Source organism: Phocoena phocoena, chromosome 2, assembly GCF_963924675.1.
Source record: "Phocoena phocoena chromosome 2, mPhoPho1.1, whole genome shotgun sequence".
NCBI lineage: Eukaryota > Metazoa > Chordata > Mammalia > Artiodactyla > Phocoenidae > Phocoena > Phocoena phocoena.
Window position 1 is genome coordinate 28737301 of NC_089220.1, and position 20981 is coordinate 28758281.

A 20981-nucleotide genomic window follows, 5' to 3' on the forward strand; every position below is an offset into this window, starting at 1 on the left:
TGCATCAAAAAAGAAAATACCTGGAAATAAACATGACCAAGGAGATGAAAAATTTATATGCTGAGAACTATAAAACATAGATGAAGGAAATAGAAGACAATTCAAAGAAATGGAAAGATATCCCATGCTCTTGGATTGAAAGAATTAATATTGTTAAAATGGCCATACTACCCAAAGCAATCTACAGATTTAATGTGATCCCTATCAAATTACCCATGACTTTTTCACAGAACTGGAACACATACTCCTAAAATTTATATGGAACCACAAAAGACCCGGAATTGCCAAAGCAATCCTGAGGAAAAAGAACAAAGCTGGAGGCACAACCCCACCCCCCCAACTTCAGACAATGCTACAAAGCTACAGTAATCAAAATAATGTGGTATTGGCATGAAATCAGACATATGGATCAGTGGAACAGAATAGAGAGCCCAGAAATAAACGCACACACCTATGGTCAATTAATCTTCGACAAAGGAGGCAAGAATACACATTGGAGAAAAGTTAGTCTCTTCAGCAAGTGGTGTTGGGAAAGCTGGACAGCTGCGTGTAAGTCAATGAAATTAGAACATTCCCTCACACCATATGCAAAAATAAACCCAAAATGGCTTAAAGACTTACATACAAGACATGACACCATAAAACTCCTAGAAGAGAACATAGGCAAAACATCCTCTGACATAAATCGTAGCAATATTCTCTTAGATCAGTCTCCCAAGGCAAAAGAAATAAAAGCAAAAGTAAACAAATGGGACTTAAACTTAGAAGCTTTTGCACAGCAAAGGAAACCATAGACAAAATGAAAAGACAACCTATGGGCTGGGAGAAAATATTTGCAAACGATGTGATCAACAAGGGCTTAATTTCCAAAATATACAAACAGTTCATACACAATAATATCAGAAAACAAACAACCCAATCAAAAGATGAGCAGAAGACCTAAATAGACATTACTCCAAAGAAGACCTACAGATAGCCAACAGGCACATGAAAAGATGCTCAACATTGCTGATTATTAGAGAAATGCAGATCAAAACTACCATGAGGTATCACCTCACACCAGTCAGAATGGCCATCATCAAAAAGTCTACAAATAGTAAATGCTGGCGAGGGTGTGGAGAAAAGGGAACCCTCCTGCACTGTTGGTGTTAACATAAATTGGTACAGCCACTATGGAGAACAGTATGGACGTTCCTTAAAAAACTAAAAATACAGTTACCATATGATCTAGCAATCCCACTCCTGGGCATATATCTGGAGAAAACTGTAATTCAAAAAGATACATGCAGGGACTTCCCTGGTAGTCCAGTGATTAACCACTCCGTGCTTCCACCGCAGGGGCACAAGTTCTGTCCCTGGTTGGGGAACTAAGATCCCATATGCTGCATGGCGTGGCCAAAAAAAAAAAAAAAAAAAACCAAAAAGATACATGCACCCCAGTGTTCATAGCAGCACTATTTACAATAGCCAAGACATGGAAGCAACCTAAGTATCCATCGACAGATGAATGGATATGGTGATGTGATACATAAATACAATGGAATATTACTCAGCCATAAGAAAGAATGAAATAATGCCATTTGCAGCAACATGGATGGACCCAGAGATTTTCATACTAAGTGAATAAGTCAGACAGGGAAAGACGAATATTATATGATATCACTTATATGTGGAATCTAAAAAAACGATACAAATGAACTTATTCACAAAACAGACTCACAGACATAGAAAATGTACTTACAGTTACCAGATGGTAAAGGAGAAGGGAGGGATAAATTAGGAGTTTGGAATTAACAGATGCACACTACTATGTATAAAGTAGATAACCAACAAGGACCTACTGTGTAGCACAGGGAGCTATTCAATATCTTGTAATAACCTGTAATGGAAAAGAATCTGAAAAGGAATATATATAATATATATAACTGAATATATATATTATTTGATTCACTTAAAACTGAGCATTCTTGCTGCTTTGTATAATGTTTATTCAAAATTATAGCTGTTACAATTCTTTAATGTCCTTAGTCTTATATGATCTTTATGATCGATACCTTAGGTATTTTGCTACCTAAAGTCCAACAGTTTCCTAAATTGATTTTAATATGTTGGTTTTATGCATTTATTCAGTATTGGAAAGATAGGGGTAAAAATGAAAAATTCAGTATATGAGCATTATAGGACTGTCCTGGGTCAGGCTGCTTGGGTTTGAGCATTCACTAGCTGAATGGTTTTGGGCAAGTTACTTAAACTCTCCATGCCTGTGTTTCGTAGGGCACTGGTTATTGTGCCCATGAATTACTACTGTTTCATCTTCATCCAGGGCCAAATGGTGGGAGATTCGGGGCGGGGGAAGCAGAAAGGGGGGTGGAGGTGTTGGCCCACCTTCCTGGAATCACAGTTTCTTTAAATGGAGGACAGCCGCCTTTTCTCAGAGGTGTGTGGCTCTTGCAGGTTTCCCTTGCTGCTACCACCGACACCACCACGGAATTTCCTGGGGACTGGGGTGTGAAAGTTCAAAAAAAGATAAATAAAAGGGAGGGGGATTCCTATACTCTCTGAGGATAAGGAGTTACCTTACCTGGTCCTTGGGCCAGAGCTAGAGTGCTTTTCCCAGAGTTCTGTCTGTGCCATAGCACTCACTTGGATATCTGGCTGTGTAAAGTTCAGGCTGGAGGTACCAAAGGGGAGGAGGGGCAGGGAAGGTAAACTCCCTGCCAGTTCAGAAATACCTTGAATTCTGGTATTCTTCTCTGATTCATCTTATACTCTTTACAGAGAACTCAAATAGGTGCTTCCATGTATTCTGTTCTGGTTTTATGGTTTCATTCGGAGGGTGGGACAGGGTAATGTATGTCTACTCCATCTTACCCAGAACCAGACTCTAAATTTCCTTTTAAAAGAGAGCACTTGTGATATTGCCATCATCCTTTGTGCTTTCTAACCCAAGACTATTCCCATACTAAGGTACAATTTGAATAATATTACTACCTTGCAAAAACAAACCAAAAAAAGCTTTATTAGCTCTCCATTGCCTCTAGGATTAAGTACAGACTCATTTCAGTGTTCAAATTCCCCAGCTGCAAATACCTCATATTCTTGCCAGACAGGAATATTTGCTGATATATAGTTACTCTGTTCTACACCTATAGCTTTTGTTAAATTCTACCTGCCTAAAATAGGTTCCCAACCTTTCCAATACAGCTTCTTCAAGTTCTGCACATCTTCTAAAGCTCAGATGCACTCACTACCTTCTTAAAATTTTAGTTTTCTGCCCTGTTCTTATGTGCTTCCCATAAAAGGAGTATGTGATCTCTTCAGCCCTTGAGTAACTGTTTTTTTATTTGTACCTTTTCAACACACACACACACACAAACACACACACTTTGTTTTAGGACTATTTTTATGTTTAGAGATATAGTAACTGTGTCTAGCATAGGCTGTTATGCCTCAGATCCAATAGATTCAGGTAACATTTAGTGCTTATCATGTACTTTTTCGCCTACTCCTCTATAACAGCTCTTGGAGACCTTTATTCTAAATCTCAGTCACATGAGGACACTGAGGGTAAGTAAAGTAACATTACCTTAACTCTTCTATAGTGGCTGTGAGTTTCTTGAGTGCAGGAATTTTAATATTCAATTTTCTACCATGTAATATCTGCCATATAGCAGCTACTCAGTAAACAGCAATAGCTGTAACTTTTCTCTTCTTTCTACAGTACCTTGGGCATGTAGAAGTTGATGAATCAAGAGGAATGCACATCTGTGAAGATGCTGTAAAAAGATTGAAAGCTGTATGTATTTGATGGTTGCCAGTGTTGATCTATATGCTGTAAATATTTTCTCAGAAGATTTTGCTCAGTAAATTTTAGTGACCCACTATCCAGTAAGAACAGTATTTCCAAAATATGTGGGCTAATTAATAAAGAGCATTTCACGTTGTCCATCCAAAGTTGTAAGTTACAATGACCAACTTCTTCAATTTAGGCCAGACATTATGTAAAAGATACTTTTAATTCAGAACCCATATTAAACAAATGGTATGAATTCTTATAGATGAATAATATTCTAAAACCAGGATAAAACTATTACAGTTAGTCTTTTAACCTAACTGTGACAACTGGGTTATAAATTACTGATTTTAACTCTATAGGAAACAGCTCTCCAGGAAAAAGTATAAAATAGAGATATCTGTGTTGACAGCAGGTGAGGTTTACATTTTGGGGAGACTTAATTATCATTACTGCTACTCCCCAGTTTCCTTCTCTATACTCCTCTAACATAAACAATGTATTTCCCTGCCTTTTGCACAAACTTCAGCATACTTGAAATGGAGAGTCCTTTTCCAGGATAAATAATGTCTGTTTTGCCTATTATGCCATAGAACACATCCCAGGCACATGCCTGTGTATTTAATAAAAGGAGAGAATGAGTTCAGAGTTCATAAATGTTAAGATTAAAGTGTTAACTTCATATTTTGGATAGGTTTGAAGAATGTTTCTTAAATTCTGACAGCCCTCTTCACAACCTTCTCTCCAATGTGTGGCCTTTTCCCCCTTTGCTGTGAAAGCTTTAAGCATTACTTTTGCATGCCCTTGCCCCAGGACAGCATTAAATACTTGTTGCTTTGGGTTTGCTGGTATGGTGGGCTGCTACAAATTTGGCTACTAATGAGTGCTTTTTTTCCCCCTCAATTTGCTTAATCAAAACTTTTCTGCTTCTTGGTACATTCTATATGACCTCTTACATACAGTTCCCCAATATAAAAGATACAAAGTCAAGGAAGCAACCAACTCAGAGAAGTGGATTATGTTTTCGAACAAATGTCTGAATCTGTTATAGAAAGGAGAGGAGGAGAAAAATAACTGATTATGGTATGCAAAAAACTAAAAAACAAAACAATATATAGACACACATACATACCCTTCACTGCAGATTTTGGTCATTTAAATTCTTAAATGTTTGAAGCCCTTCTTAGTCTATCTGTGCTCTCCATTTAATCATCATTAATGTTAAAGGGACTTTATATAATAATTTATAGACTTGCCGTGTCCACGTAAATATAGTCCCCAGTTAAATACAGCCTCAGATAATGCAGTTTTCCAGGAAATTTAAATTCAATCTCTTATTTAACAAAATAATTCTAAGTTCAGTAATAGAATAAGATTTTCTAAGAACATTTTAAAAAGTAATGCAATGATTTGCCCTACTAGTCATTAAACATCATAATGCTAATAACTGAAAACAACAGATGAATCAGTGAATAGACTAGATAGACCTGAAACAAACCTTAAATAGTTATTAAAATCTTAGAGCCTACATAAACTTAACATTTGGAAGGTCACTGTGGAATGAGCCTTTGGAAAGTCTTAATTCAGCATATGGCTTCATGTTTACTCTCTAAATAAGGAAAAACTAGGGATGGTTTATGTTTGCCCAGAAGATAATTAAGAAGTGGTATTTAGTTGTTTAATGAGCAGTCAGTCCTCTTCACTGTCTAGTTTTCTTTAACCTACTTTTAATTAGAAACCTCTCTTTATTACATAGGTAGTATATGTTCATTCTGTAAAATACAAATGAACAAAAACAGTACATAAAATCTCTTGCAGTCCCAGAGATAGCCACTATTCACTGTCTAGTTTTATTTTTATTCATTTATTTATTTTTAGTAAGGGCAGAGTGCCTGCCTCTATTTATCTATCTATTTGTCTATCTGTTTATTTATTTATGGCTGCGTTGGGTCTTCATTGCTGTGCCTGGGCCCTCTCTAGTTGCGGCGAGCAGGGGCTACTCTTCGTTGTGGTGCGTGGGCTTCTCGTTGCAGTGGCTTCTCTTGTTGCAGAACATGGGCTCTAGGTGCATAGGCTTCCATAGTTGTGACATGCGGGCTCTAGAGCACAGGCTCAGTAGTTGTGGCGCACGGGCTTAGTTGCTCCGTGGCATGTGGGATCTTCCCATACCAGGGCTCGAACCTGTGTCCCCTGCATTGGCAGGCGGATTGTTAACCACTGAGCCACCAGGGAAGCCGTCTAGTTTTAAAACTGATTGTTTAGTTGAGTGAATTTTTTTATTTTACCTTTTGGTTTTAACCAAGGAAATTGGAAACTGTAAGCATGGTTATTTGAGATACAGGACTTATTTAAATAATAAAATTATCGAAAAAATAAGTTTTTATTTTTACCAGAAATCGGAACCAAATTGCTGTTTGAAAAATTATATCTATGCCTGGAACAGTGTCTGGCACATAGTAGCCACTCAAAAAATATTTCTGGAATAAATATACAGGAAACAATTCAGTCCTCAATAGGGGGTCAAATTGAATTTCGTAATAATCATAACAATGTTATATTTAATGTTTAAAGTTTATGAAACCCTTTTGCATATCTCTTAAAAATCCTTATTTCCCTGTGGTCTTTGACAACTAAAATGAAATTATGCATATTTGGATTGCTTTTCTGGACATACTTAAACTTTTGAACTTTGAAGGAAGATTGACCACTTCTGAACTTTTGATTCAAGAAATTTTTAAAAATTCTTCAGACTAACCCTACCCAGGAGACTTGGAGCAACTGTTGTATAATAATTTTGCACAGGCAAACAAGTATTTTTAAAAATAAGATTGAATTTTTGGGAGACTAGTGCCAATTTCCTATTTATTATACTCACTGGAACTTCCCCTTCTATTAATACCCTTTCTAATGCTGTATGAAAAAGGCTGCAGAAAGTTGGAAGTCTTCAGATGTTGTTCATCTCAGATCATGTTAGTCCACAAAAATTCATTTTTTGTCTTTTCATATTTTTACTATACAGAATTTTCTAGATGCCTTTTTCCCTTCTTTTACCGAACATTCATCTAACAAACATGTATAATCTACTGTGCCAGATGCTTATATTGTGCCAAAAGCTATGTGTCTGGAGATGTTTGTTTATTTTCATAGATGATAAATATTCCTCTTATCGTTTCAAATAAATGGAAGCAAATGTAAAAATGTACAGACCTACAGATTAAAGAAGAAATAGCATGTCTGGAACAAGTTTGAATGCCAAAAAAGTTTTTAAATTTAAAGAATTATGTAGCTCAGATGTACCAGTTAAATAGGAAAACAAACATCTTAAACCTATCACTCAAATGATCTTTGAACTAAAAATGTAACATTCTAGCGCTTTTTAAATTTGTGCGGGCTTGAAGAAGCAGGATAATTTGCAAGTTTTTTTTTTTCCTTCCAAGTAGTCCCTTACAATTTAGGATTACTTTAACTTCAGTTAGAAGTTATCGGCATACTTAATATTTTCAAATGAAAAGATATTGTGACTAAACAACATATGCTTCTCAGAGCATAAATATGTTTAAATTTTTTTTACTTTATATGCATAAAGTTAGTTACAGTTATTTGCCATTCATTTACTTTGTGGCGTAATTTTACCAGTTAGCCACTTAGGGACTTAGATTGTATAGGTTAAATGACAGAAATGACTATTGCCCATTTTCATTGCCTTAATGCAGAGTTAGTTGCAGGGGGAGGAGTACTGTCATTTATCAATCTATTTTGTAAAAAGTGTATTGGACCTTTGGTTATCTTGCTTGATACTGGTGCAAGATGCCTTTCCTTTTAAAATGTCTTTTCTTCCCATTGTCTCTGTGTTTCTCCCTCTCTGTCTTGGTTTTAGACTAGTTTCATTACACTACCAGTTTCTAATATGTTGATTTTTTATTTGCTGTTTGATAAATTTGTTTTAATGTATGTTCTTGTTTTAGCAGGTAAAAGAATCATAATTTAATTTTTTTAATTAATATTATTCTCTACTCTAATAACTGTCTTTTGATGCATTTTGCACGTCAACTTTTTTCATTAACATCTGAGGTCTTTTATAAATAGAAGGCAAACTCCATGTTTAACAGGAGCTTTTCTGGGAGCTAAATTAAATATTAACGAATCTCCTTCCCACATCTTCCTATCCCTAAAGAATGGTGAATCTTTTAACTTGGGCTGCATCTTTTAAAAGCTGGTGGTTACCTAAAAGTCTAACGAAACTAAGGTCACCAAACTTGGCAGCAGAAATAAACTTAGTCTTATTTCAAAACATTTTATGGAAATATATGTTGCTGTTTGTGATTTTCAAAACCTAGAGAAAAAACAAACCATTCAGTGTTTGAGAGTATTGAATGAGTTTTATGAGTCAAATTTCTGTAGAGTTGTCTTTGTCTAGACATTTATTCACTATTAATAATGGATTATAAAAGGTAAAGGCTTAAAGTATAGTTCAACCAAAACTAGGAAATGTTAAAGTTAAGCTAGCTTGGGTGAGTTAGAACTCATCTACTTTGCATAAGTTCTTCAGATTTTAAATGGTGAGCAGTTTTCAAGGTTTGTATATGCTTAAAAATTGGTGCTGGGACCACAGACAGTTGTGTCTCTTTTACCTATGTAGTTTTAGAATTGTATAGTTATAACTGTCAGTACAAATTTCTTTCTTCTAAAACAGTAGCATTTAAAAAGAAAACAACCCTATTCTTCAAATTTTAGTTGTGGTTAACAGATGTGGTTTGGTTCTCAAATATATTAGTTTTCTCAGCTCCAGTGAAAGCATTGGCCATGTGTTCTTTATAGATGATTTATTCTGTGTTTGAAATAGAACATATCTATTATTTCCCCACAGTTGCTATGGAATTGATCAGCACACACATACATACAAACCTGTCCTAATGCATAAGTAAGAATTCTCAAAGTGGCATCTTGAACTCAGCAAGAAAAAGTCTGACAAGGACCCTCCCTTCACACTCATAATTTAAGTGTAGCATTTTTTTAATGTTACTTTGTGATCATTTGAGTGTGGACTGGTTTTTTCATTGGTGACTTCCACATATTTGACAACTGATTTTAAATTGAAAAATGTATGTGAACAGATCAATTTACCACTCACTATTACGAAAATTTAAATGCAAATCTCACAAACCAGTATGTCCTAGTCTTTTTCTCTGCTGCCAAATTTGAATAATCTCTGTTTTAAAAGTCAGTAGAGAATGCTAAAGTAACTAGTTGCTCTGCATGGATACAGGTTCTGATTTCTTCTCTTTCTGCGGATTATTAGGCCATACAGTATGTTTCGCTGCATTTTCATGCACCCTTCCTTTTTCCCGGTCACTCCTGTTATGGATAACTCTTTAAAACTCTCACTCCCTTCCCCTTCTCCTACTTTGTCCTTCACCCAACCTCTGTATATGCTTATTGCTGTGAAACCTTGGGACATTTAGCCCATACAATAATAGCGCTCGACCTGTCCCCCTGTTCCTCCAGGAAAGGAAGTTCTTCAAAGGCTTCTTTGGAAAAGTAAGTCTGATGCCACATTCATGCTTGCTTTATAAGGAGTTACACCCCTAGTATAGCACTGACACATTTTTTGAAAAAGAAGTACAGCTTTGATTTCTTTGTAATACAGGAATTGATTTGACTAAATATGTAAATTAATGAATTGGAAAGCTATCTATGATATTACCTGTGTGTCTGTTGATACTAAATCTGATGATTCCTAGGAAAGTCCAATAAATAAATCAAGTAGGTTAAAAAAGAATTGCTTCCTCAAGACTAGGTGTTAAAATAAATTTAATTTGATCTTGCAAAATTGTTCATATTAGCATATTTGTTGAGTTTTTTAACAAGTTTTACTTAGTGTTCAATATTGACAGAGAAGTGGGAAGAAATACTAAATTCAAGTGAAAATTAAGTGTATCCCAAATTTTACATTCATTGCTATTACTTTTTTTCAATCCAAGTTAAATTTCAGGCGAAGTAAGTGAAAGTACATAAACTTATCTTTGAGGATCCTGTACTCTTTAACCTGGGATGGTAACCTAAGAAAAACTGTCTTAATTAGTAGTCTGCCAAATGTCTGTCATATGTGGAATGTTCTTTATGTAGATACTTTTCAAAGAATGCTTGTTCAAATTTCCTTAGAATTAAGAATATATAGGATGGGACTTCCCTGGTGGCACAGTGGTTAAGAATCCACCTGCCAATGCAGGAGACATGGGTTCGATCCCTGGTCCAGGAAGGTCCCACATGCTGCGGAGCAACTAAGCCCGTGTGCCACAACTACTGAAGCCCATGCACCTAAAGCCCGTGCTCTGCAACAAGAGAAGCCACTGCAATGAGAATCCTGCGCACCGCAATGAAGAGTAGCCCTCACTCAACACAACTATAGAAAGCCCGCGTGCAGCAACAAAGATCCAACACAACCAAAAATAAAATAAATAAAAATTTAAAAAAAAATATATATATATAGGGCTTCCCTAGTGGCGCAGTGGTTGGAGTCCGCCTGCCGATGCGGGGGACACAGGTTCGTGCCCCGGTCCGGGAGGATCTCGCATACTGCGGAGCGACTGGGCCTGTGAGCCATGGCCGCTGAGCCTGCGCGTCCGGAGCCTGTGCTCCGCAACGGGAGAGGCCACAACAGTGAGAGGCCCGCGTATCGCAAAAAAAAAAAAAAAAAAAAGTGTATATTTATATATATATATATATATATATATATATATATATATATATATATATATATATATATATGATGACAGTACAGAATGTATTTATCTGTATTACAGATAAATACATTTCTAACACTTTTGTGTCTAAGCTTATCATTGTCTAGTTTTGAGTAAGTTACAAAATAAGTCAGACTGAGAGAGTATAAGAAAAAACTACTGTCATTGTATAACTGAGTGTACATTACTGAAAGTTTATGTGAATATAAAAATCCCATCACAGTTCATTTTTCACTGGGTGGTTTTGTTACTTTAAAGAACGATTTTTTTTCCCTGACCCTGCCATATGCCACGTGAGATCTTAATTCCCTGACCAGGGATCAAACCCATGCCCCCTGTAGTGGAAGCTCGGAGTCTTAACTGCTGGACCTCCAGGGAAGTCCCTAAAGAACAATTTTAAAAAAATTTTAGGGCTTCCCTGGTGGCGCAGTGGTTGAGAGTCCGCCTGCTGATGCAGGAGACATGGGTTCGTGCCCTCTTCCGGGAAAATCCCACATGCTGCGGAGTGGCTGGGCCCGTGAGCCATGGCCGCTGAGCCTGCGCGTCAACGGAAGAGGCCACAACAGTGAGAGGCCCGCGTATCGCAAAAAAAAAAAAAAAATTATTAGTTGCCGCTTTCTTCTCAATTAAATATTTTAGTTGTAACCCTTTTTTTTTTTTTTTTTTAACATGTTCTGGTTTAGGTCACCTTTATATTAATGTAAACAAATTTGAAGGATTTTAGATTGAATGGTTTAATTCAGTAACTTCTGTCAATCTGAAATAAAAAGTCATATAAATTACCCACACATGTCACAATAAAATTTTTTAGTAGATATTTTGAGCCTGAGTCAAATTAACAGGTCCGTAGAATGTAGGATTTATAACTAGAAAGAATAAATCCTATAGACATTTGCATCATTATAAATAGACACTATAATTGTTAAACAGGTTTTTTTGGTGGAGCATTTATTCTTTCCTAAATAGAATTTCTCAAAGCAATTTCACATCACCCCAGTTAAAATACAATTTTAATTATCTTCTAAGTGATCAGTTTTTAGTATATCTACTTTAGTAAAAGTCTTTCTTGTCCATGAAGGCTAGATAGAGAAAGCTAAAGGAGAAAATATTGGTTTGGTTTATAGAAAAAACATGTTAAAGTATATTTTTTAAAAGGTTATAACATGATGTTAAAGAACAAAGATAGCTCTCACTTGAGAATCACCTCCAAGGTGGCAATATTCATTGCTATAAATAATGGGGTCATTGTGCATCTACAGTGTCACCAAACTGGGTCACACTGTGCTTCTTAGCTGTTTTCACTGCATTTTGCTACATGGCAAATCCATATGGTATGAGAAAGAAAACTATGAATTATCTCACTTAATCCTTACAGTAACCCTGAAATTATTATTTTCCCATTTTACAGTGAGAAAACTAAAGTTTACAGAGGTTAAGGGACCTGCCTGAATCCGCAGATACAATAAGTGGTAGAATCTAGGATTTGAACCCAGATAATCTGATTCCAGAGTCTACACTCTTAATCACTATGCTATACAATCACTCAGTTTTCAGATTATTTACAAGCAAAGTTTAAAAGATTTAACCTTAAAAGATGCTAGTTAAGAGCTTCCTGGAAACTCATTTTTACTTTCTTTCTTCTTTAAAGGTAGTACTTTTTTTTTTAATTTATTTATTCGTTTTGGCTATGCTGGGTCTTAGTTGCGGCATGCGGGATCTTTAGTTTTGGCATGCAGACTTCTTAGTTGCGGCATGCCTGCGTGATCTAGTTCCCCGACAAGGGAATGTACCCGGGCCCCCTGCACTGGGAACGCTGAGTCTTACCCACTGGACCACCAGGGAAGTCCCTAAAGGTAGTAATTTAATTTTGGATTTTTGTCTCTTGTCAGTTTACTTTGTTACTAGTTAATGTTTTAAAGAATCTTTTTCAGTGGTTCAGACTAACATTTTATTTATTTAGAGATGTTTAAACCATACTAGTGAGATTTTCTTAAAAGATTCTAATTGATCCCATAATGTGAACAAACATGAACCTCAGAATTTTTTTTCTTCCGGTTTTATTGAGATATAATTGGCATACAGCACTGTATAAGTTTAAGGTGTACCGCATAATGATTTGACTTCATATATCATGAAATGATTACTGCAATAAGTTTAATGAACAACTCTCATCTCACAGAGATACAATACAGAATTCTTATGTTATTGTGAGGAGAATTCTTTTTATGGCCAGGCAATTTTATTCTTATGTACAATTTTTTTAAATTACAGTAAGTCATTCAAAGAGTTTTGAAAATCAAGGGAGAAAAAACCATCACCTATAACTTTCCAGAAATGTGCTTAATTTTAAGTGAAAAACTTTTCTTTAATTTGGAGCCTTTTAAACCTTTCAAGTTGGCATCATTCAACTCACATTCACACTAATCTACAAGAAGTAGTCTGGTGAAAAAGATTTGGTTTGTTGAGTTTGCTAGGTCGATTGTGTTTTGATGAAAGCTAAAAATGAAGAATCTCATAGGGAGTTTTTATCTAGTAGAGTTCCTCATAAATTTTGATACTTTCTTAGCCTTCTTATCATGTATGGTTTAATGGTCCAAGATAAAGAGAACAACAGTTATCGAGTGTTTCCATCAAACACATTTGGAGAAAAGTAGGTAGATGGGAGAATTATTAGCCCTGATTCTGAATTTGTAAATCATGGCCAGGAGAACTGCTGCTGCTTTTCCCTAAGTTGCATCCTGGACCTGACCACCCTGTTCTATTCCTGTCAGGGGCCTGACCTCCCTGTTCCTCCAGCAAATGGGAGCAGTACCTTCAGAAGCTTTAGCAGTGAGGAACAGATAAACCTGGGTGTGTTACAGGGCTGTATTATTAACCCATTGTAAGATTACACACATCTTAGAAGGAAAAAAAAACCCTGAGGCTCTGAAATACCTTTTTCTAAACTTAGCTACATTAAATTGATCATTTTTTTAGGAAAGTCAAGAATGTACTCAGCTTTTTAGGAAGTATTACATACAGCTTCTAGTGTATTTGGCCATACTCGGCAAACATTTTATTACCAAGCAATTACGTGACACTTAATGTTTGAAAAGGATATTAAAATTTTAATGTATTTGAGGAAACTCATGAGCTAAGTAATCTATATTACCATTTTATGAGGAACTGACTGAACACAGAGATATAAAATGTTTTCAGGCCACCCTATTAGGTCTCTTTTTAAAGCCATTGTATTAGAAAAATTCAGTTCAGTCTACCTCCTGTGAGTCTTTCTCCTGGGTATGTCCTTGACTACTGACACAAAACACTTCTAGTCACCAAATGTGTAGAGATTTTTTCCCTAACCAAACAATTCTCTGTGACACCAGCTAGGTGTCCTACAATTTAACTCAATTCTAACACTGTCTATTTGGAGATAGTGTCAGATCCCATAGATTTAAAGACTCAGTCTCACAAGACTGCTCCCACCCACTTCAGATGCCAGTTGCAATTGTAGGTCCCCAGGTTACCCATAATAACTTCTGTCTAATTTGGCTACAAATTGGAGGTTCCCATGACCTCCTCCTCAGGTTTGATTAATTTGCTAGAACAGCTCACAGAAATCAAGGAAACACTTATGTTTACCAGTTTATTAAAGGATATGATAAAGGATACAGGCGAAGAGCCAGATGAAGAGATACATAGGGCGAAGTCTGGGAGTGTCCCAAGGGCAGGAGCTTCTGTCCCTGTAAAATTGGAGTGTGTCACCTTCTCCATGTGGATGTGTTTGCCAACCTGGAAGTTCTCTGAACCTTGTACTATTGGGATTTTGTGGTAGCTTCCTCACGTAGGCTTGATAGATTATTCCAATTCCAGCTCCTCTTCCCGCTCTAGAGGATAGGGGTTAAGGCTGAAAATCCTAAACTTCTCATCATGGCTTGGTCGTTCTGGCAACAAGCCCTCATCCAGGAGCCCACCCAGGATTGTCTCATTAAACAAAAGATGCCCTTCACTTAGGAATTTACAAGGGTTTTAGGAGCCCTGTGTCAGGGATGGGGTCAGAGACCAAATATCAGGACAAGAGATGCTTGTTGTGCTCTTATCACTTAGGAAATTACAAGGATTTCAGGAGGTCTGTGCCAGGAACCAGGGACAGAGACCAGTATATATTCTCTACTATCTCTTAGCCATCTACTTGTATTTATATAGAACTTTATAGTTTGTGATGTGTTTTGACCTACTTTCTAACTTGTTACTCACAACAGCTCAGTGAATTAGACGTGATAGTTCATGAAACTACATTTTACAAATAAATAAACAAGCTCAAAGAGGTCACCCAGCTAGTAGTAAATGGCAGTGCCTACCCTGAAACCAAAGTTTTCTGAAACTTAGTGCAGAGTTCTTTCACCTACCCCGTGTTGTTCTGTCATTCAGAAGTGTTGGCCTCTGCTTTCCTCGGATAGGCTTTAATTATAGTGAATGGAGAAGTGTCAAATGCAGGGGACACTAGACATCTCAAGGGCCTGAATGCTTCCCACAAACATGCATTGTATGGCCTGCGCACAGTTCATAAATATGGATTAGTTGCTAATATTTCAAACATTGAAAATTTTTACATCAAAACTATTACATCTGGGCTTCCCTGGTGGCGCAGTGGTTGAGAGTCCACCTGCCGATGCAGGGGGCGCGGGTTCGTGCCCCAGTCTGGGAGGATCCCACGTGCCGCGGAGCGGCTGGGCCCATGAGCCATGGCGCTGAGCCTGCGCGTCCGGAGCCTGTGCTTTGCGACGGGAGAGGCCACAGCAGTGAGAGGCCCACGTACCGCAAAAAAACCCCAAACTATTACATCTATCTTAAGAATGGAAGATCTGGCAAAACGGCATGCTTTGTATGTAGCAACAGTGGCTTGAGCTGAGTACCAGTTGTGCCCTTTGGTTGCTTGTTTGCCACATCCCTGCAACTCCCTATGGTCCCTACACTCAGCCTGCTTCACTCATTTTGTTGCCGCTTTTAACCCTGTAGGCGTTTGAGTTTGTGAACTCCTCCCTGGGCTATTACTTGATTGTGGTGGGGTGTGTGTGTGTGTGTTAACCACTTCTAACTGTATAAAAAGCACCAAAAATATTATAATATTTGTTTTAACAGATACTGTTAATGTACTGCCAGATATAATTTTTCAAGTTTTGATGCTGTTACAGTTGTTAAATGGCATCATTAGAAATGGTTATGTTTTAGAGAATACATAGCTGAAAAGTAATGCAGGGTTATATTGTTTTCAACTAAGTATCAAGAGTAAAACATTTCATGGTATTTATGACCACTGTTAAGTCAGTGTACTCACATCTACATTCTAATTAGATTTCCTAAATTTTCTCCTCAATGGCAAATTGTACTCAGTGCTTATCTTCACTCTGGATCCTTTCCTTTACATGTGAGGGAATATCACTTGCTGCCTCTTTCCTTTTCTTCCTTTCTGTTTTTTAAATTCTCATGCCCTTCTATAAATTTTACCTTCTTTTGTATTTTATTAGTTGCATCTTTTAGGATTTGGTTTATTTATCCTTTTGAAGTGCAATATAACAAATTTCTGAAGAAGAAAAAAGACAATCCCAAGAGTACTCAGAAGATTTCCATTGATCCTTGGTTTCAGTATTTCCTATGACATGATCAGCTAATATGTCAAATGCCCTGGCCACTGATCTTTTCTAGATTTAAAAAAAATTCATTAACCTTTGGAGTTATCTTTTTTATTTGTATTCATGAAGACTTAGTGGTTCTCAAGCCTCAAGTCACAGTGTCTAAAACATACTAGGGACTGTGCTAGGCTATCCAGATCAAAGATGAGCGAGACAATCTCCATTTTTTAAGTCCAGTTTACTCTCATTTTCAGATGACTGTTTGACTCCTCCTTCCTTTTCCTTAAACCTCCAGAATTTCTTACTCTTCTTTCAGTTGATGACCTTGCTTCCTACTTCACTGAAAAAATAGAATCAACCAGAAGAGAACTCTCAAACATGACACCACATCTACTTACCTACGTGAATCTGTGCATATATACTCTGTTTTCCCTCCAATTCAAGGGATGAACTGTCTGTGCTCCTAGCTGAGGCCAACTCCTCCGCAAGATTCTTATACTAGCTCTTAGTCATTCTAGTAATGCTACCCCCCTCCTCCATAATCAGTTTTTCTTTCTCTAGTGGATCATTCATTAGCATTAAAACAAACCATCTTTCTAAAAAAAGGTTTCTTCTTGGTGCCTTCAGTTTCTGCTCTCCTTTCCCCTATTAAACTCGTTTAATCAGACTTTATTTACTCAACCTATCAGCAGCATTTGATGTAGCAGCCAAATCCCTCCCACTCCTCGTAACAGTCTATTCATTTGGAGTTCAGGTGTCATATTCTCTTGATTTTCCCTTGTGTTGATGCCTACTTCTTAGTCTGTGGACTGTTCTCTACCTACACTTCTCCCTTGATGATCTCATCCAGTGTCATGGATTTAAATACCATCTCTATGCTGATGATTTTGAAAGTTCTGTCTCCAGACATCTGCCCTAAACTCCATAGTGGTACTTCCATCTTAGAAGCAGTGTAGCATAGGGGTCAAGGACACAGACTGGGGATCTGGATTAATTGTATTTAATCCTGGCTCAGCCACTTATTAGCTTTGTGACGTTGGGAGAGGTTCTTAACTATTCTGTACCTCAGCTTCCCCACTTATAGAAAAAGGATAATACTAATTCCATCTTCACCTGATTGTTGTGACGATTAAATGAGTAAATATAAGCAAAGTGTACAGAATAGCCTGCCATATGGATGTGTCAGTATCATCATCATCATTAAACATTTCACACTAATGTGTCACAAACCAAATTCCGAAACGCTCTCCCAAATTAGTCTTCCCTAGTCTTTCCCATCCCAGTCCATGTGCTTTAGCCGCAAATCCTGGATCTGATCTTGACTCCTCTCTTTCTCTTTTACCCTGTATCCATCCCATCAACAGTTCCTGTCTCACTACCCTCCACCACTATTGCTGTGGTCCAAGCCAGCTTCTCCGCTCACCTGAATCATTGCATTAATGTTCTACACAATCTGCTTTCATTATTGTCCCCCTACCATCTGTTCTCAAGATATCAGTCAGAGTGATCTTTTTAAGACAGAGGTCTGATTGTGTTGCTCCACTGCCCTAGATCCTCCAGTAGCTTCCTGAGCTACTCAGGGTAAAAACCAGTCTTTTAGGCCTAGCAGGCCATTATACATGCATTATTTCTGTCCCTTTTCCTATCTTCTCCTATTCTTGCTTCCTGTGTTCCAGCCACACTAGCCTCCTTGCTGTTCCCTGAGCATACCAGCTATGCTTCCACCTCAGGACCTTTGCACTTACTGTAACCGCTAATCTGGAACACACATCATCCAGATATATGCATGGCTCACTTCCTCATCTCTTCCCATTTGTTCAAAAGCCCCATTTTCACTGAGGCAGTCACTGAGAGAACCTTATTTTAAATTTCAAATACCACCCTCCTCCATATACAGACACTCACTATTCCCCTTCCTAGCTTTATTTTCTTCTGATAGGGGTTATCACCATTTGTCATAGCCTACATTTTACTTATTTGGGTTTTTTTTAATCTCTTCCTCACTAAAACATAAACATTTTGTGGACAGAGATCTTCACCTAATTTAGTTCACTGCTGAATCTTCAATGCCTAGAATAGTTTGTGGTCCATAGTAGCTGTTCCAAAATGTCTGAGTTAGTGAATGACACATGCAGTGCTTTCAAGTTCACCCTGTAGTGGGAAAAACCAGACAGGTAAAAAAAGGTAGTTAACAAATTGTGTAACAATAATAGGTACTATTGGAGCAGAGAAGGACAGTGAATGTTGGAGATTGTGATTAAGGCTTCTGAGAGGAGATGATACCTAAGGCTGAGACTTAAGACTGTGACTTCCAGTTAAACTAAGTTAGAGGGAAAAGGCATAGAAGGAACAGCATTAACAGGGCCACTGGAGCGACAGAGAACCTGCTCCGACTCATTCACTTATTCAACCTAGGGATATACAGAAGGAGACAGAAGATAAGACCCAAGTTTATGGTATGGATGAAAGGTGGTGGGGAAATCATTCACTGTGAGAAGAGTTATGATGAATTTCGTTTTGGACAGGTTGAATTTGAGGTCCCTGTGGAATTTTCACTCTATTATATGCATTTGAAACTTAATATGAACTTAGTATGAACTTAAATGAACTTAATATTAGAATAATTTCTGTTCTAAGTTCCCTTCTCTCAGTTAAAAGTGATTTATAAACTAGGAGAGCTAAATAGCCTCCAAAAATCTCGCCTTTGTTGTTTGGTTCATGACGTGCTATTATCCTTATTTTTTCCCCAAAAGCCTTTTAAAGGCCCTTCTCACTTAAGAAAGTGCAGGTTAAAAGTTACTGTACTTTTAAGGAAGCAGCCATTGGAGATAGTACCAGTCTCAAATCCTACAGAAAGTTGTGTTTCTCGGAGGTACATTACCGTATCTTGGAATTATAAGACAAAATTTATTTGTTACACAGTTCTGTTCAGAAATTCAAATGTCATCAAATGATAGATATGAAGGCCCTCTCAGATTAAAAAAGAAGAAGAAGAAGCCAAGTTTCCTGTTAAGGAAGTCTCTCATTCACTCATTACAAGACACACCGTGTCATGGTTGCCTACGAATATATCATTATTACTCCATAATGACTGGGTTATCTCTGTGTGTAGGTGTGACAGAAAGACTGACCAGAGATTCTTTACATATTGGGTACCCTTGAAGACCTCTTTGGTGTGTAGCAGAAGAGCTTTGCACAATAGAATGGCAAATCGCCGTTGCTCAGAAAGAGTGACTTGCTCTACCCTTCCTGCCCAAATTTGTCTGTTCGCTGCTGTTGCTTCTTAACATTTCATAGCTATGCCAAATTATGCTTCTGTGTGTCTTTAGCATTTCTTCGCTTTGGCTTACATTAGAACACCTTTTTGTTCTTGTCTGTCGTATGCCCAACACAGTTGTCTTGCCTCCAAATATCACTTCTGTTTATGTTGATTAATTGCGTGTTCTTATCTCACTGGTGGCCTTAGGAATCATAGAACTTTAGAGTTGGACTGTGCCTGAGTTTGGGTCTCAGTTTAAAATAATAGGATATAAGCACATTTGTTTAAAAATAGAAAAGAAAAAGAATTCAGGGACAATTCCAAACAGTTCTAGTATTTCAATATAATGAATTGTCTTTCCAAAATAGGTTTAATCACTTTCCAGGGATTATGATGATTTATATCAGAGGTCATCAAACTATGGCCCACTACCTGTTTTTATAAATAAAGTTGTATTGGAACAAATCCATGTCCATTTGTTTACATATTGTCTGTGGCTGCTTTTGTGCAGCAGGGCAGAGTTGGGTAGTTGTGACATAGACTGTATGGCCTGCGAAGCCCTAAATATTTGATACCTGGTCCTTCACAGGAAAAGTTTTCTAATCATGATTTAAACAGTTTAGAAACATACTTCTCCAACTGGAAATCCGAAGTACTTCCCCAGATAACAGCATGTAAAACAGAAGAGTGACTGTGAGGATCTGTTAGCGTACTGAGCACACTACCAACTTATGATCTCCATCCATTTAAAAAAATTTTTAAGTGGTGTCTACCAAAAAAACAAAAAAACAAAACAAAACAAAAAACCCCCTAGAGATTAATAGGTAGGCAGATGGCAGTTCTTTATTGTAATTAGTTATTTCATTGCCTTTTATTGTGAGTAGCTTTTATATTTAGGGGAAATGATCTTAGTGTACTGAGTTTGTTTAGTTACTATCTCCATGTCACTTTTGCAACCTTTTTGTCTTTGTTCACTGGTATTTTCACGTTAAGATTACCTGTGCATTCTCTTACTTGCAGTGTAAGTTTCCTGATTTAATAATTTGTAATAGACCCATTTCCTGCTATCATTTTCTCCAGTGTCAGTCTGCTTAATTTCTGTATTGGTTTATATCTACCCAAAGTAAAAGGTGTTTAAGGGAAATGTTAGTTTTAAAATTTTAACATGGATATTTAGAGAGTTGAGTGGTTACTTGAAAATTATATTTGACATTTTTCACTCATAAGGTAGTTTGATCCTTCTCAGTTTAAATTCTAAGTTACTGAAATTCTGTTCATGTTAGACCCATTTTCTTTCCTTGAAGAATAAGCAGTTTTCTCTTTGTTGTAAAACTATTTTTCATACATTAACACTATTCAGTGTGAATTCTACCTATAACCTTGAAATTATTATTAAAATAAAAAGCGTTGGAACCGTGGTGATGAAATAATTCTTACTGTGTCACATATACGTTACCCCTACCACATTTTTATTGATGTCTGAAGTATTATGTAGTCTTTTTTTAAGGGGTGTTTGTGTCACTAAGGTGTATGTATATTCTATCGTATAATAACGCATATATGTGGAATCT

At 37.0% G+C, this 20981-nt stretch overlaps 1 protein-coding gene across 4 annotated transcripts in view; it reads left to right on the top strand.

Moving 5' to 3' along the window:
- Positions 1-20981, top strand: part of NUMB (NUMB endocytic adaptor protein) — a 65186-nt gene that overhangs the window by 24889 nt on the left and 19316 nt on the right. For 2 of the 4 annotated variants that reach the window (XM_065900819.1, XM_065900834.1), the window contains exons 2-3: positions 3722-3796; positions 9299-9331. In XM_065900819.1, the coding sequence (XP_065756891.1) occupies positions 3722-3796; positions 9299-9331 (108 nt within the window). The remainder of the gene's footprint in view (positions 1-3721; positions 3797-9298; positions 9332-20981) is intronic. The other 2 variants (XM_065900826.1, XM_065900842.1) reach the window with 1 other exon arrangement.